Source organism: Neoarius graeffei, chromosome 28, assembly GCF_027579695.1.
Source record: "Neoarius graeffei isolate fNeoGra1 chromosome 28, fNeoGra1.pri, whole genome shotgun sequence".
Lineage (NCBI taxonomy): Eukaryota > Metazoa > Chordata > Actinopteri > Siluriformes > Ariidae > Neoarius > Neoarius graeffei.
The window spans coordinates 10210453-10227052 of NC_083596.1; the positions used below are offsets into that span (position 1 = coordinate 10210453).

Genomic DNA, 16600 nt, shown 5'->3' on the forward strand with positions numbered 1-16600 from the left:
CTAAAACATCATCAGATTTTCACACAAGTCCTACAAGTAGATAAAGAGAACCCAGTTAAACAAATGAGACAAAAATATCATACTTGGTCATTTATTTATTGAGGAAAATGATCCAATATTACATATCTGTGAGTGGCAAAAGTATGTGAACCTGTAGGATTAGCAGTTAATTTGAAGGTGAAATTAGAGTCAGGTGTTTTCAACCAATGGGATGACAATCAGGTGTGAGTGGGCACCCTGTTTTATTTAAAGAACAGGGATCTATCAAAGTCTGAGCTTCACAACACGTTTGTGGAAGAGTATCATGGCACGAACAAAGGAGATTTCTGAGGACCTCAGAAAAAGTGTTGTTGATGCTCATCAGGCTGGAAAAGGTTACAAAACCATCTCTAAAGAGTTTGGACTCCACCAATCCACAGTCAGACAGATTGTACATCCTACAAATGGAGGAAATTCAAGACCATTGTTACCCTCCCCAGGAGTGGTCGACCAACAAAGATCACTCCAAGAGCAAGGTGTGTAATAGTCGGCGAGGTCACAAAGGACCCCAGGGTAACTTCTAAGCAGCTGAAGGCCTCTCTCACATTGGCTAATGTTCATGAGTCCACCTTCAGGAGAACACTGAACAACAATGGTGTGCATGGCAGGGTTGCAAGGAGAAAGCCACTGCTCTCCAAAAAACATTGCTGCTCGTCTGCAGTTTGCTAAAGATCACGTGGACAAGCCAGAAGGCTATTGGAAAAATGTTTTGTGGATGGATGAGACCAAAATAGAAATTTTTGGTTGAAAGGAGAAGCGTTATGTTTGGAGAAAGGAAAACACTGCATTCCAGCATAAGAACCTTATCCCATCTGTGAAACATGGTGGTGGTAGTATCATGGTTTGGGCCTGTTTTGCTGCATCTGGGCCAAGACGGCTTGCCATCATTGATGGAACAATGAATTCTGAATTATACCAGCGAATTCTAAAGGAAAATGTCAGGACATCTGTCCATGAACTGAATCTCAAGAGAAGGTGGGTCATGCAGCAAGACAACGACCCTAAGCACACAAGTCATTCTACCAAAGAATGGTTAAAGAAGAATAAAGTGAATGTTTTGGAATGGCCAAGTCAAAGTCCTGACCTTAATCCAATCGAAATGTTGTGGAAGGACCTGAAGTGAGCAGTTCATGAGAGGAAACCCACCAACATCCCAGAGTTGAAGCTGTTCTGTACGGAGGAACGGGCTAAAATTCCTCCAAGCCGGTGTGCAGGACTGATCAACAGTTACCGCAAACGTTTATTTGCAGTTATTGCTGCACAAGGGGGTCACACCAGATACTGAAAGCAAAGGTTCACATACTTTTGCCACTCACAGATATGTAATATTGGATCATTTTCCTCAATAAATAAATGACCGAGTATAATATTTTTGTCTCATTTGTTTAACTGGGTTCTCTTTATCTACTTGTAGGACTTGTGTGAAAATCTGATGATGTTTTAGGTCATATTTATACAGAAATATAGAAAATTCTAAAGGGTCTACAAACTTTCAAGCACCACTATATAATTTCATATGCAATTACCATAATATTTATTACTGCACTACACTGTTATATAAGAACAACTTATATACACTCATTATAGATTACAAATAAGTTCACGATAAAAAATATAATGATTATACATATGGGGGAAAAAACATTGATATAATTATTCAAAAGTATGCTAAAAAGTTACACAAGCCCAGTTCCCGAGGAAAACTTCAGACTTGTGAGGCTGATATGGCAACCTCCAGCCAGTTTAACACTGTCCTTTATATCAGCCGGTTCATGTGTGCCAGAAGTTGTGGAATGATCATATGATGCATCTGTAATGAGATACCTAGCAAAACCTAACAGCTCCATCTTTACTGTCTCAACAATGCTAGTTATAGCTACATGTTAGTTCCATATTGCTGCTTTAAAATTTAACTCAATTTCTTTGAATGGTCTTTGTGTTCGATATTTTTTAAAAAGGATTTCAGAATATTATACTCACTGTACACTCACATACATATTCACAATATAATATAGAATATGCAGCATTTAAACTGGATCGTATGTCTCTATTTGTGAGAAGTCGGCTTAATTAAACAGGTTCAGGAAGAAAGACATATAAAGGTCACTGCATCATTTAGGAGGCAGTCGGATACTGAGCCGAGTGCTAGTGGCTGGTGTTAGTGTCTAGTGCTATTGTCCTTTGCGATTTCCTGACCCTGGAACTGGCCCCGGATGCCCAGGCAGAGGCCCAGCCGTCCTAGGGCCTGGTGCTCGGTTCACAGGACCTCGGGCATTTGGATTGGCTGATGCCAGAGATATGTCTTTCTGCAGGTTCACACCATTCGCCGCTGATCCTGGTTTTACTTTTGATGGTTTTCCTCCACCAGGTTTCTCTTTAGTGGAGAGAAAAAAAAAAGTGAACAGGTTTAGATGTTGTTTTACTTTATAGGGTCAAATGAGGTCATCGCTGTAAGGTAGAACCTTTTCTGACCTGCTTGTTCATCTGAATCCGGCGCATTCGGGCGCTTGGGGAGTAAATCCTCTAAATCTTTCATCACTTGATTGGTGCTGTCTTTGTTATTCCTCTTGTTCTTTTCTTCATCTCTTGCCTAAGAACAAAATATTTTCAAAATCTCAGCATACTTTAAACAAAAATGGTTAAAAGTTAGTCAAGATTGGACCCATCCAATAACCAGGAATTGATGCAAAGAAAAAATAAAATAAAATGGTGGATTGGTTAAGAGAGAAAAAAAAGAATGAAAAAAGAAAGAATGAAAGAAATCTGATCCTGGAACAAAAAGAGCCTGAAAATCAAGGAGAAAGAAGGACAAAGTAGGTCATGTGATAACAACTGTACCAGCTGTGCTTGAACATTAACACCAACAACCAGTGAGTTATTCAGTAAAGCAAATGTGTGCGAGGTGCTCTCAGCCGGGTGGAAATACTTCGCACTAAAGACCCCCCCTTTTTTTGGGGGGGGGGATATATTTTGAAACTGATAATGGTTACATGTAGAGACTTATGTATATTGTATTTTTTTGTTAGCACTGACTTTGTTATATTTATACTTCATATGTCGCTACTTTTTTATTTATATTTGACATGTGAGGGTTTTTTTTGTAAGAGTTTAATTTTTTTTAATATAAATAAATAAATAAATAAATATGCAAGCTTCAGCTTTAAGTAATTTTTTAGGCTATGTATTTTTTCCTGCATTTTTATAGTGGTTTGCTTTAATAAAAAAGAAAGAAAGAAAGAAAGAAAGAAAGAAAGAAAGAAAGAAAGAAAGAAAGAAAGAAAGAAAATATTAGAATAAAAAATCATGCACCTCTAAAAATTAGAAGGAATAAAACAACAAATAAGATGCACAAAGATAAAAAAAAGCAATAAATAAAATAGAAAAGTATATAAATGAAAAAAATATGAAGCCTAAGAATTGAAAGCAGAAACTAACAATCACAGTGAAAATAATAAATGGTAAAAGATATTAGTTCAACAACGAAAAAATAAAAATGTTAGCTATTATTAAAATAAACAGGTGTTAAATAAAAAAAAAACTCTCTAGATTTATTGCAGGCGGCACGGTGGTGTAGTGGTTAGCGCTGTCGCCTCACAGCAAGAAGGTCCGGGTTCGAGCCCAGTGGCCGGCGAGGGCCTTTCTGTGCGGAGTTTGCATGTTCTCCCCGTGTCTGCGTGGGTTTCCTCCGGGTGCTCCGGTTTCCCCCACCGTCCAAAGACATGCAGGTTAGGTTAACTGGTGACTCTAAATTGACCGTAGGTGTGAATGTGAGTGTGAATGGTTGTCTGTGTCTATGTGTCAGCCCTGTGATGACCTGGCGACTTGTCCAGGGTGTACCCCGCCTTTCGCCCGTAGTCAGCTGGGATAGGCTCCAGCTTGCCTGCGACCCTGTAGAACAGGATAAAGCAGCTACAGATAATGAGATGAGATGAGATTTATTGCAGGCAGATTTGATCCAGTGTAAACAGGAAGGTCTTTAACCTGGATTCCAGGACATACTGTAGTATATCGAGCTTGTTCTCATATCCTCTGGAACATGATTCCAAAGTTTAGGGCAGAACAGAAAACCATGTCCCGCTGGCTGAGCTGTGATTAATCAGTAACTGATAATGAACCTGCCTCAGCTGAACAAAGCGCTCAACACGGGTTACACTGTTCCAGGAGATCAGTACCTCCAATCAGTCTGTTACACCATTCAGAGCTGTAGACTTGTATATAGCTTTCATCTATATTCTGTGATTGGTACAAAATGAACTACACTCACTGGCCACTTTATTAAGAACACTTATACATAAACCCACCTGCTGTTTGATACCGTTCTCTAATCAGCCGATCCCTCGACAGCAGCACAACGCATCAAATCATGCAGATACAAATCAAGAGCTTCAGTTAATGTTCACAGTGTTCAAACATCCGAATGGGAAAAATCGTGATCTCAAAGTGTGACTTTCTTTCACTGTGGCATGGGTGTTGGTTTGAGCCAGATGGTTTGAGTACTTCAGAACCTGCTGATCTCCTGGGGTTTTCACACACAACAGTCTCTAGAGTTTACACAGAATGGTGTGAAAAACAAAAAAACATCGCGCCAAGGAGGGACCATTCTGTGGGTGGAAACAGACACCTTGTTGATAAGAGGTCAGAGGAAAATGGACAGATTTGAGGTGGTTCGAGCTGCCAGGAAGGACACATATAGTAACTCATATAATCACTCTTTACAATTGTGGTGAGCAGAAAAGCATCTCAGCATGCAACAACAGAAAGAAGAGCACATTGGGTTCCGCTCCTGCAGCCAAGAACAGGAATCTTAGAATCAAGAACAAGTTCCTATTAAAGTGGCCGGTGAGTGTGTATTCTACCATTTTGTTCTCTAAGCTTACCATCTGCATTTTCTTTTTCAGCTCGTTGTTGGCGTTCTTATAGGCCTCAGAGACTGCGTTGAGATAATAAATTGCCAGACTGCAGAAACAATAAAACATTCTTTCGTTACTGAGAATCAAAACAAAAGACATGTTGGATGTTCTTCAGAATCGTACTGATGGAGCTGAGTGTAAATGTAATGCACGATTGACTCACACCATGAGCAAAACAGCAGGGATGATGAGGCCGGGGTTGGCCGCGTAACTTAACAGCTTCCCCATGAATGAAGGCAGATCCAGTTCTATTGTCTCTGTGATTACGTCAATCATGCGCTCTTTGCCACTGTGAGAAGAGATCAAGGTGTGCTCACAAATCCAGTCATTAAAGCTGAGAGTTAACGGAAAAGGTAAGGAGGTGGACAATGCAATTCATAATGAGAGAGTGGGTTTTTTTTAAAAGGACAAAAAATGAAGAAAGAAAAAAATTATTGAAAATGGTGCTTTAGGAGACGAGTGTGGGTATCATGAGAGGGATGAACTTTCCAAAAAATTGTGAAAATGGATTGATTATTGTTTGCTATGAGTTTTTAAAACTAGATTTTGTTTTGTCTTTCCGGTTGAGCAGTATGATCAATATTACAGCAAGAGCAGTGATATTAATATAAAAGGTGTTAGTAGTGTGAAAGCATTATAGAGTAATGATATAGTGTGTGTGTGTGTGTGTGTGTGTGTGTGTGTATATATGTTTGCTTGTGACCTAAAGGGCCCACAGTCAAAGGACGGCGGCAGGGACATGATGGTGTAGACGACAGGCAGTAGGCTGAGGAAGAGGATGAGAAGAAGGAGACCCATGTAGAAGTTGTTGGATTTTGAGGCCTTGAAGACTCGCTCATGAGGCACGTTGGAGGCCATGACAGCCCAGCACTGGTAGTACATCGAGGTCAGGAGACGGAGCACGTTGATGCCGACCAGACCAGGAGCGTAGAACGCTCCCATCCTAACACACACACACACACACACACACACAGAGTTGATCGAAATAAAAAGGTACACCACACTGGATTTTAGAATGAAATCCACAAGTCATGTTGTGCCTCTGTGGGAGAGAGCGTGAGTGGCTCCTCAGCCAATGAGAGGGCACGTCAGGTGTGGAGGGAGAGTGGAGAGGCGGAGCGGAGTTGAACAAAGGGACAATTCGAAACATGGCGGCGAGCACATGAGCCGGAGAAGTTTGGTGCGGTGAAGTTTTATTCTGTTGACTAGGAAACTTGTCATTTGCAAAGTTCGGGTGTTGGAACGGTGTGAGTGGTGACAGCTGGCGAGTCTCTGCGAGAGGACGGCGCTGGGGTCCATGAACACTGGTTTGCTCCGATCCGAACAGGTTGAAAGTTTCCTTCATTCTCTCCCTCGCTCTCCTTCCACGGGTTTGTGAGTATACCCTGCCACCTGACTTCACGCAAAGCAGCACTGTTTTAAGGAGTCCTTTACAACTCCTTAAAGACTAAACATTTGTGCAACTGCTGGATTAAGTGCTACGGAACTGAGTAACGTCGTTTCACGTTGAGGAACTGTGCTCACAATTGCGTTTATGGACATTCAGAACTCCGTGACATTATTGCCTGTATTCCTACTCGTGCATGGTGATTTCGATTTGTACACTGTAACGTTGAAGGTCTTTCATTTATGTGGTGGTAGTCTTACTTTTGATTGCCCTAGTGAGTGTATTAAGGTGGGCTAATCAGGCTTATTTTGATTTTTTTGCAAACGAAATTTACTGTTTGATACTATTATTCAGTGTATCTATTAGTGCAGTCCCGGGACCCATAGGTTTGTTAATTGTGTTGTGTGAAACACCTAGGTTGATACTGAAAATAAGAGTGTTGGGTTAATAAGAAACTGAATGTGTTAAACTGCCTCTGAAGGCCCCTTTGTAACAGAAATTTAAGTGAAGTACTGAAGATTACTTATCTACTTTTTTTATTTCATTATTTTTCTAAATAAGATATCTCATTATTTCATTTAACATTTGCTAGTAGCCTTGGAGCTTAGAGCTCTAATAAAATAATTGCTTTATTCAAACTGGTTTCTTATTCTAAGTTGTGGGGTGGGAAACATAGACATAACACACAGCTATACATACACACACACATGCACATATCTCAAGTAACTACTATTCCTATACCAGCCGCTATCCCATATAGTTCTAAGTAAACTCAGGTTAGTTGTCTTTAAGTGGGCGCTGCCCCTTACATTTGGCGTATACAAACAGGACGAACATTTGTGCTGCATACCTCTTTATATTCATTCCTTGGCTTTAAATTAGCTTAGTTAACAATGTCAGAAGAAATGAATCAGCTGCGTGAGCAGTTTGAAGAGCTTCAAGCAAAGTTTGCCAAACAGTCTTCTCAAATGAAGGAACAAACAGCGCTCCTTGAACAGGCGAGGTCTGACCAAAGAGAAGCTCTGGCTATGGCAAAAGCTGTATTAGAGCAGAAAAACCAACCCACTGTCTTCATACAGAGAGATAGAAAGTGCACAGATTTCACAGGCAGTAAAAGAAGTGATGAATAGAGTATAGAAGAGTGGATAGCTTCAATGAAGTCATACTTTAAAGTTTGTAAAATTCCTGAAGAGGATAAAGTAGAACTCATAAAGCAACATCTGAAGGGGGAAGCCAAACTCACCGTTAGATTGGAGAGTAGCACTACAGATGCTGAGTCTGTTTTCAAAGTCCTAGAGGAGGTGTATGGTGATAAGGTCCCTGTAGGCACACGATTAAGAGAGTTCTATGATCGCAAACAAGTAGCTGGTGAAAAAATTAGGGCGTTTGCTTATGATCTTCAGGAAAAGCTTCGTAGATTAATGCGGCGTGATGGAAAGCGCTTTCCAGACCTGGATGTTGTGCTTAAAGAGCAGTTTGTGTTGGGCTTGAATGATGACTCCTTACGCAGAGAGATGAAGCGGCAGACCAAGACAGAGCCATCTCAAACATTCAGCGCACTTATGCAGGCTGCGATCGACTGGTCAGAAGAGGAAGAGGTTCTGTCAGCTATGCCGGTCAAGAACCCCAACCGAGGCACAGTAAGCGCCACGTCTGCTGAAAACAGCCCTTCTGCACTGTCGCTGCAGTCACTGCATGAATCTATACAAAAACTTGCAGCAAGACAGGATGAGCTTTTCACAGCATTGCAAAGATCTGAGCTGCGCAATAGCCCACAGGCGGCAGTTAAAAAGCCACCTCTTCGAGACCAAGAGGGTAGACTCATACATGTGGACAACCCGGGCACACAAGTCGAAACTGCCAACAAAGAAAAGGGGTAACGTTCCAAGCTAATGCTGCAGTGACCGAGCCAGAGCAAACTGAACAGAAGAAGGCAAAAATCAGCACAGCAGCAGTAAAACCTAACACATTGGCTTTTGACTGGCCTAGGCAGGTTGAGGGTGCTGAAAGTGCCTTTGGCAACTGTTTTACAGTAGATGTGCTTATCGATGGAGTGAGAACCTGCTGCCTGTTAGATACCGGCTCTGAAGTCACCACTATTTCAGAGACGCACTTTAAAAGACAGTTTGGAGGAAAAACTTTGTCACCTGCCAAATGGGTAAAATTAACCGCTGCAAATGGGTTGGACATCCCCATAATTGGGTGCCTGTATGCTGACATTGAGTGCTTGGGAAAGAGGCTCCCAGGAAAGTGTGTGTTCGTGCTTCGAGATAAGACTGATGGTGCCGGTGGAGCCTCAGGCATACTAGGCATGAATGTGCTCGGCGAGCTTCGCAGCCTCTTTCTTGGCCTAGAGGGTGTTCAGAAGATGGACAGGCATGGGCAGCAGGGTGGGGGTGCGAGCCTTCATCGTGTCTTCGTGGAAATGGGCAAGGAAGAGCAAATGGTGGACCGTAATGGGAGAATTGGCTTCGTCAAAGTGGGCGGTAGGCGGGCTGTTGTTATCCCCCCCTGCAGTGAGACAGTCATTGAAGTTCGTTGTCGGGTGCCCCCTAAAATAAAATACCAGGTCTTGGTGGAGGCTTCATCTACTATGAACACGCCTTCAGGGCTGTTGATAGCCAACGTTCTAGCAAACTCAGTGGGTGGGAAGATCCCAGTCCGGCTAATGAACCCAAGCCACAAACCCATTGTTTTGCCTCCAAGAGCAAGAGTGGCTGAACTATGTAAGCCACACAAAGTGCTGCCTAAAGAGGTAGTGGCTTTTGAAGAGGCAGTAGGTGAGCTCTGAGTCAAAGCCATTGCAAGTGAGGTGCAGCCTAAGCGGGAAGAACCAGGGGCATTGGCCATTCCTGTACAAGCAGATCTTCAAGGCCTCACCCCAGACCAAGTGCACCAGCTCGACCACCTGTTGGAGAAGCATCATGCTGTGTTTTCACGAGATGATAGGGATTATGGCTACACCGCTACCGTTACACATTGTATCCCCACTGGCAGTGCACGCCCCATTAAACAAAGACATTGCAGAGTACCACCCCATGTTTTCCAAGAAGTTAAGCAGCATGTGCAGGATCTAGTGGCACAGGGGGTACTTAAAGAGAGCTGCAGTCCATGGGCGTCCCCGGCAGTCGTGGTCATGAAGAGAGATGTATCAGTGCGGTTCTGTTGTGATTACAGGAAGCTTAATAGCGTAACGCACAGAGATGCTTACCCTCTTCCGAGGGTGGAAGAGTCGTTGGACGCTCTGGGCCAGGCACAGCTATTTTCTTCTTTGGACCTCACTGCCGGGTATTTCCAAGTAGCTGTAGCCCCACAAGACCAGGAGAAAACTGCTGTAACGACACCATTCGGCTTGTATCAATGGACCCGCATGCCATTTGGGCCCTGCAATGCCCCCGCGACGTTTCAGCGACTAATGGAGGTGGTACTGGGAGATCTGGCTTTTGAAAATGTTGTTAATTTATTTGGACGATGTCCTCATATTTTCGAGGGACTTTGACAGTCACCTGCAGCGCTTAGATCTTGTGTTGAGTCGTCTACACGAACATGGCCTCAAGCTCAAACCCAAGAAGTGCTTCTTGCTCAAGAAAGAAGTCAAATTCCTTGGGCATGTAGTCTCAGCTGAAGGAGTTCAAGTAGACATGGAAAAGGTGAAGGTGTTGGAAGACTGGCCTGTCCCACGCTCTGTTAAAGAGGTTCGACAAGTAGTAGGCTTCATGTCATACTACAGGCGGTTCGTTCCCCGCTTCGCTCAACTAGCAAGGCCTTTACACGCTCTGATGGGCAAACAGAAAAGAGGTGTAATGAATGCTATGTCGCAACCATTTGAGTGGGATGAGGAGTGTCAGGCATCATTCGATAGCCTCAGAAGGTGCCTCATGGCCCCACCCATACTTGCATATCCTGATCTTGGTCTCCCGTTCATAGTGACCACAGATGGAAGTTGCCTAGGCCTGGGAGCAGTCTTGAGCCAAAAACAGGAGGGCATCGAGCGGGTCATAGCCTTTGCTAGTCGGGGTCTGCGGGGCTCAGAGAGAAATGACCGAAACTATAGTGCTTTTAAGCTAGAGCTACTTGCCCTCAAGTGGGCAATCACTGAAAAGTTTCATGACTTACTGTGGAGGGTGTGGAGGGAGAGTGGTGTGGAGGGAGAGTGGAGGTGTGGAGGGAGAGTGGAGAGGCGGAGCAGAGTTGAACAAAGGGACAATTCGAAACATGGCGGCAAGCACATGAGCCGGAGAAGTTTGGTGCGGTGAAGTTTTATTCTGTTGACTAGGAAACTTGTCATTTGCAAAGTTTGGGTGTTGGAACGGTGTGAGTGGTGACAGCTGGCGAGTCTCTGCGAGAGGACGGCACTGGGGTCCATGAACACTGGTTTGCTCCGATCCAAACAGGTTGAAAGTTTCCTTCATTCTCTCCCTCGCTCTCCTTCCACGGGTTTGTGAGTATACCCTGCCACCTGACTTCACGCAAAGCAGCACTGTTTTAAGGAGTCCTTTACAACTCCTTAAAGACTAAACATTTGTGCAATTGCTGGATTAAGTGCTACGGAACTGAGTAACGTTGTTTCACGTTGAGGAACTGTGCTCACAATTGCGTTTATGGACATTCGGAACTCCGTGACATTATTGCCTGTATTCCTACTCGTGCATGGTGATTTCGATTTGTACACTGTAACGTTGAAGGTCTTTCATTTATGTGGTGGTAGTCTTACTTTTGATTGCCCTAGTGAGTGTATTAAGGTGGGCTAATCAGGCTTATTTTGATTTTTTTGCAAACGAAATTTACTGTTTGATACTATTATTCAGTGTATCTATTAGTGCAGTCCCGGGACCCATAGGTTTGTTAATTGTGTTGTGTGAAACACCTAGGTTGATATTGAAAATAAGAGTGTTGGGTTAATAAGAAACTGAATGTGTTAAACTGCCTCTGAAGGCCCCTTTGTAACAGAAATTTAAGTGAAGTACTGAAGATTACTTATCTACTTTTTTATTTCATTATTTTTCTAAATAAGATATCTCATTATTTCATTTAACATTTGCTAGTAGCCTTGGAGCTTAAAGCTCTAATAAAATAATTGGTTTATTCAAACTGGTTTCTTATTCTAAGTTGTGGGGTGGGAAACATAGACATAACACACAGCTATACATACACACACACATGCACATATCTCAAGTAACTACTATTCCTATACCAGCCGCTATCCCATTTAGTTCTAAGTAAACTCAGGTTAGTTGTCTTTAAGTGGGCGCTGCCCCTTACACCTCGGTACTCAAGCAGCTTCTTCTTCTCTAAACACACACACTTCCTGTAGAAGCAGAGAACAGTATACACACTGGAGGGTGCTGTATCCAGGTGAGTACAGTAATCACCATACTGCGAGCTGGCCTAGTGGTTAGCATGTCCGCCTCTTGATTGGGAGATTGTGTATTCTACTTGTGGTTGGGTCATACCAAAGACCATCATAAAAATGGTACTTGCTGCCGTCTGACAAGGCACGCTGCAATACACATGTGAATGGGGAGTCAAACTCTCGTGGTTACCAGAGAACTAGCCTCCAACTGTAACCCTATCTGTATAGGCGAGAGGCCGAGGGCTATAGAAGCGGAGATTGGCACCACCCAATGCGCCTTGGGGCTTGGTTAGTACTGGGACAGGAGACTGAAGACCAGGTTCTGGTATGGGAAGGATTTTGACTTTGACAGTAATCACCACAGGATAATGTGTGTCTGAATCTCAGCAGTCAAACATACAGCCCAATAAAGGTTCTTATCTGGCCCATGAAACTAATTAAAAATCCATGTTCTAAAATAAAACCATCTTGTGCAGGATCACACAAAACTTAGCCAGTGCACAGATACCCATTTTCGATCAACAGGGAACGGGTTCCGTTCTTATTTGTGCACCAAATTTTGAACCGTTCAGTGCAAGTTTTCCAAAAGCATCGTAGCACAAAGATCATAGTTAAATGGTAGAGCGAGCAGCACAATGAACACTCACTCTCCTAGTTAAGATGCTCTTAGTGTTAAGAGGCTTTTGGGAAACGCACTCCAGAGCATTTCAGCCAAAAATAAATTGGTTCTGAATCTGAAAAATTGGTTCCCAGCTGGAATCAAAATATATCCAGTTTTTCCAGCACAAATTGTGATGACATCAGTGGGCGTGTCATTAGTTTGGAAAGGAAGCAGAGCTCAGCAATGGAGAACACAATGGAAAAGGATACATCTTTAGAAAAAAATGGACCAAAAAACAAATATCTGCAATAACAGAACAAAATCTTGCAGATAATCAATGTGTACCACCATCTTTCTACGGATGTTTACATTGTTGTGAATTGTGCAACGACCCCTGGAAGGGACATGGAGGAAAAAAAAAGTACTTTCGCAAAAGCTTCTTGAGATCGCACAAAGTTTTTCCTTTAGGTTTTTGCAGCATTCAAGCCGAATGCTAACACCACCATTCAGTAGCTTCCTTCTGCATATGATGACATCAGCGCATACCCTCTATAGAGATGTCCATAAGCATCAATGACCGGTGGTTTTCTCCACTTACTGTACACAGAGGGTCTGCGCCGGCTACTTGATCGCAGAAAAAAAAAAAACCCTTGCCTTTCAATGTTCAAGTGATTTATATTGTGTCTGCTGCCTATAATTTGCTGCAAATCCAATTATTCCACCATTAAATTGTCTTCAATTCAGATTCCATCATGACCGGAAGCGATGCCATATTTGTTGATCGATTCTCGTGCTCTGATTGTCTGAGCCGGACCACATGACTGTGCTGTAGTGCATGTAGTTACTGTATGTTACAGAGCCAGGCAGCGTACTACAGAGGGTAACTGAGAAAGCCAAGCACATACACACCTGGAAGGAAATTTCGAAAATATTTTGCACGTAGGGCAGCACGGTGGTGTAGTGGTTAGCGCTGTCGCCTCACAGCAAGAAGGTCCGGGTTCGAGCCCCGTGGCCGGTGAGGGCCTTTCTGTGCGGAGTTTGCATGTTGTCCGCGTGGGTTTCCTCCGGGTGCTCCGGCTTCCCCCACAGTCCAAAGACATGCAGGTTAGGTTAACTGGTGACTCTAAATTGACCGTAGGTGTGAATGTGAGTGTGAATGGTTGTCTGTGTCTATGTGTCAGCCCTGTGATGACCTGGCGACTTGTCCAGGGTGTACCCCACCTTTCGCCCGTAGTCAGCTGGGATAGGCTCCAGCTTGCCTGCGACCCTGTAGAACAGGATAAAGCAGCTACAGATAATGAGATGAGATGAGATTTTGCACGTATTTTACAGGGAAATATTTAGTAATTTATTAGCTGAGAATGCACCAGAAGCCACCATCTCATCTCATTATCTGTAGCCGCTTTATCCTGTTCTACAGGGTCGCAGGCAAGCTGGAGCCTATCCCAGCTGACTATGGGCGAAAGGCAGGGTACACCCTGGACAAGTCGCCAGGTCATCACAGGGCTGACACATAGACACAGACAACCATTCACACTCACATTCACACCTACGGTCAATTTAGAGTCACCAGTTAACCTAACCTGCATGTCTTTGGACTGTGGGGGAAACCGGAGCACCCGGAGGAAACCCACGCGGACATGGGGAGAACATGCAAACTCTGCACAGAAAGGCCCTCACCAGCCATGGGGCTCGAACCCGGACCTTCTTGCTGTGAGGTGACAGTGCTAACCACTATACCACCGTGCCACCCCCAGAAGCCACCAGAAGGCATGGAAATTTCAAAATTTTCTGGTGAGGCATACTCCCAGACCCTCCTAGTATTAATGTACTGCAGAGGCTTCGCTGCTGCAAATTCCAGAGCTGCCTACTACTTTTTTTTTAAAGCTGGCTACTTTAGATTTTCTGGAGAACACTGCCTCTAACAAGAGACGATGTGATTGATCACACAGCCAAACTCCGTAAATACTGATAATGTTGTGCAATTTTGAATATACTCCAGAATCTCTCACACGGGCTAATTTTAAAGTTGCGTAAACTCTATTTAGAGGTGCATACACACCATTTCAGAAATATAGGAGGTACGTAAACACAGTTTGTGTGTGTTTAACCTCATACAGCCCTGTTTCCATGTTGCTGAACTGACCTGGAAATACACTGACCCAAAATCTCGCATAATTTTCATTTGGATTTTATTCTGAGATTGACGTCAAATGTAAATATATTAAATCAGTGTATGGCAGTGGCATGGTTTTCACACAAGTGAGAGAATACTTAGCGCAAAGGGACACACTCGTCGCAAATTTGACAAACTGACCCAGAAGTACATTGATCTAAATGAAAAACTTTGCAAGATCTCGCAAAAGTTCATCTTTTTTTCCCCCTCGATGTCCCTAATGGGGCTCTGTAGAATGGCGCATGATAATGTGCTGCACTTTTTTTTTGCACAAAAATGATACTGTATTGTCTCATGCATTTGTGTCTTACCAAATCATCCCTTGATTGAAGACCAATCCGAGGACATTACCACTGATGTCAAACTCAGCATAGGAAGGCTGAAGATAGAAGTTAAAAAAAAGAAGTTGGTTATCAAAATGGTGTGATATTCAATAAAAGCTCAAGACTGAGATGACATACCCAGCCTGCCTCCAGGTCCCAACACCAGCAGTAGTTAAGGAATCGCACAATCAGAGCCCTCGCAAAGTCCCCGATGAGGATCGTCAGATACGTCACTTCGATATCTGAGACTGTCAGTTTTACAAATTCCTACAGAGTACAGTGTGTTAAATTTGCACATTGCTACAATAAAAAAAAAAAATTCTCAAGTGCAACTCTGTGTGTGTGTGTGTGTGTGTGTGTGTGTGTGTGTGTGTGTGTGTGTGTAGGCCTGGGAAAACTCTTCACATGATCAAATGTGGACATTTTCCAATATATATAGTTATAAAAACTCCAGATGTTCCTGAAATGAACTATACAGTGTCTTGCAAAAGTATTCATCCCCCTTGGTGTTTTGTTGCATTACAAGCTGGAATTAAAGTGGATTTTTGGGGGGGTTAGCACCATTTGATTTACACAACATGCCTACAACTTTAAAGGTGAAAATTGTTGTTTTATTGTGGCACAAACAATAATTAAGATGAAAAACGGAAATCTGGAGTGTGCATAAGTATTCACCCCCTTTCGTATGAAACCCCTAAATAAGAGCTGGTCCAACCAATTCACTTCATAAGTCACATAATTAGTTGATTAAGATCCACCTGTGTGCAATCAAAGTATCACATGATCTGTCACATGATGTCTGTATAAATCAGCCTGTTCTGGAAGGACCCAGACTCTGCAACACTACTAAGAAAGAAACATGAAAACCAAGGAGCCTCCAAACAGGTCAGAGACAAAGTTGTGGAGAAGTATAGATCAGGGTTGGGTTATAAAAAATATCCCATACTTGGAATATCCCACAGAGCGCCATTAGATCCATTACAGCAAAATGAAAAGAATATGGCACCACTACAAACCTGAAAAGAGAAGGCCACCCACCAAAACTCACAGACCGGGCAAGGAGGGCATTAATCAGAGATGCAACAAAGACACCAAAGATAACGCTGAAGGAACTGCAAAGATCTACAGCGGAGATGGGAGTATCTGTTCATAGGACCACTTTAAGCCGTACACTCCACAGAGCAGCGCTTTATGGAAGAGTGGCCAGAAAAAAAACCATTGCTTAAGAAAACACGTTTGGAGTTTGCCCAACAGCGTGTGGCAGACTCCCCAAACACATGGAAGAAGATTCTCTGGTCAAATGAGACAAAAAATGAACTTTTTGGCCATCATGGGAAACGCCATGTGTGGTGCAAACCCAACACCCTGAGAACACCATTCCTACAGTGAAGCATGGTGGTGGCAGCATCATACTGTGGGAATGTTTTTCATCTGCAGGAACAGGAAAGCTGGTGAGGACTGAAGGAAAGATGGATGGCACTAAATACAGGGCAATTCTGGAGGAAAACCTGTTTGAGTTGGCCAGCGGTTTCAGACTGGGATGAAGGTTCATGTTCCAGCAGGACAATGACCCTAAACATACTGCTAAAGCTACACTGGAGTGGTTTAAAGGGAAATATTTAAATGTCTTGGAATGGCCTAATCAAAGCCCACATCTCAGTCCAGTTGAGAATCTGTGGCATAACTTGAAGATTGCTGTACACCAATGCAACCCATCTAACTTGAAAGAGTTGGAGCAGTTTTGCCTTGAGGAACGGGCAACAATCCCAGTGGCTAGATGTGCTAAGCTAATAGAGACATACCCCAAGAGA

At 43.2% G+C, this 16600-nt stretch overlaps 1 protein-coding gene across 1 annotated transcript in view; it reads right to left on the reverse strand.

Annotated features, from left to right (window-relative positions):
- Positions 1–2153: 2153 nt before the first annotated feature.
- Positions 2154–16600, reverse strand: part of tmc2a (transmembrane channel-like 2a) — a 53658-nt gene continuing 39211 nt past the window's right edge. Inside the window, exons 14-20 of the mRNA XM_060912193.1 lie at positions 14928–15056; positions 14778–14845; positions 5653–5892; positions 5113–5238; positions 4917–4995; positions 2512–2629; positions 2154–2413 (exon numbers count right to left, since the gene is read on the reverse strand). Coding sequence (XP_060768176.1) covers positions 2211–2413; positions 2512–2629; positions 4917–4995; positions 5113–5238; positions 5653–5892; positions 14778–14845; positions 14928–15056 — 963 coding nt within the window. The 3' untranslated portion in view covers positions 2154–2210. The remainder of the gene's footprint in view (positions 2414–2511; positions 2630–4916; positions 4996–5112; positions 5239–5652; positions 5893–14777; positions 14846–14927; positions 15057–16600) is intronic.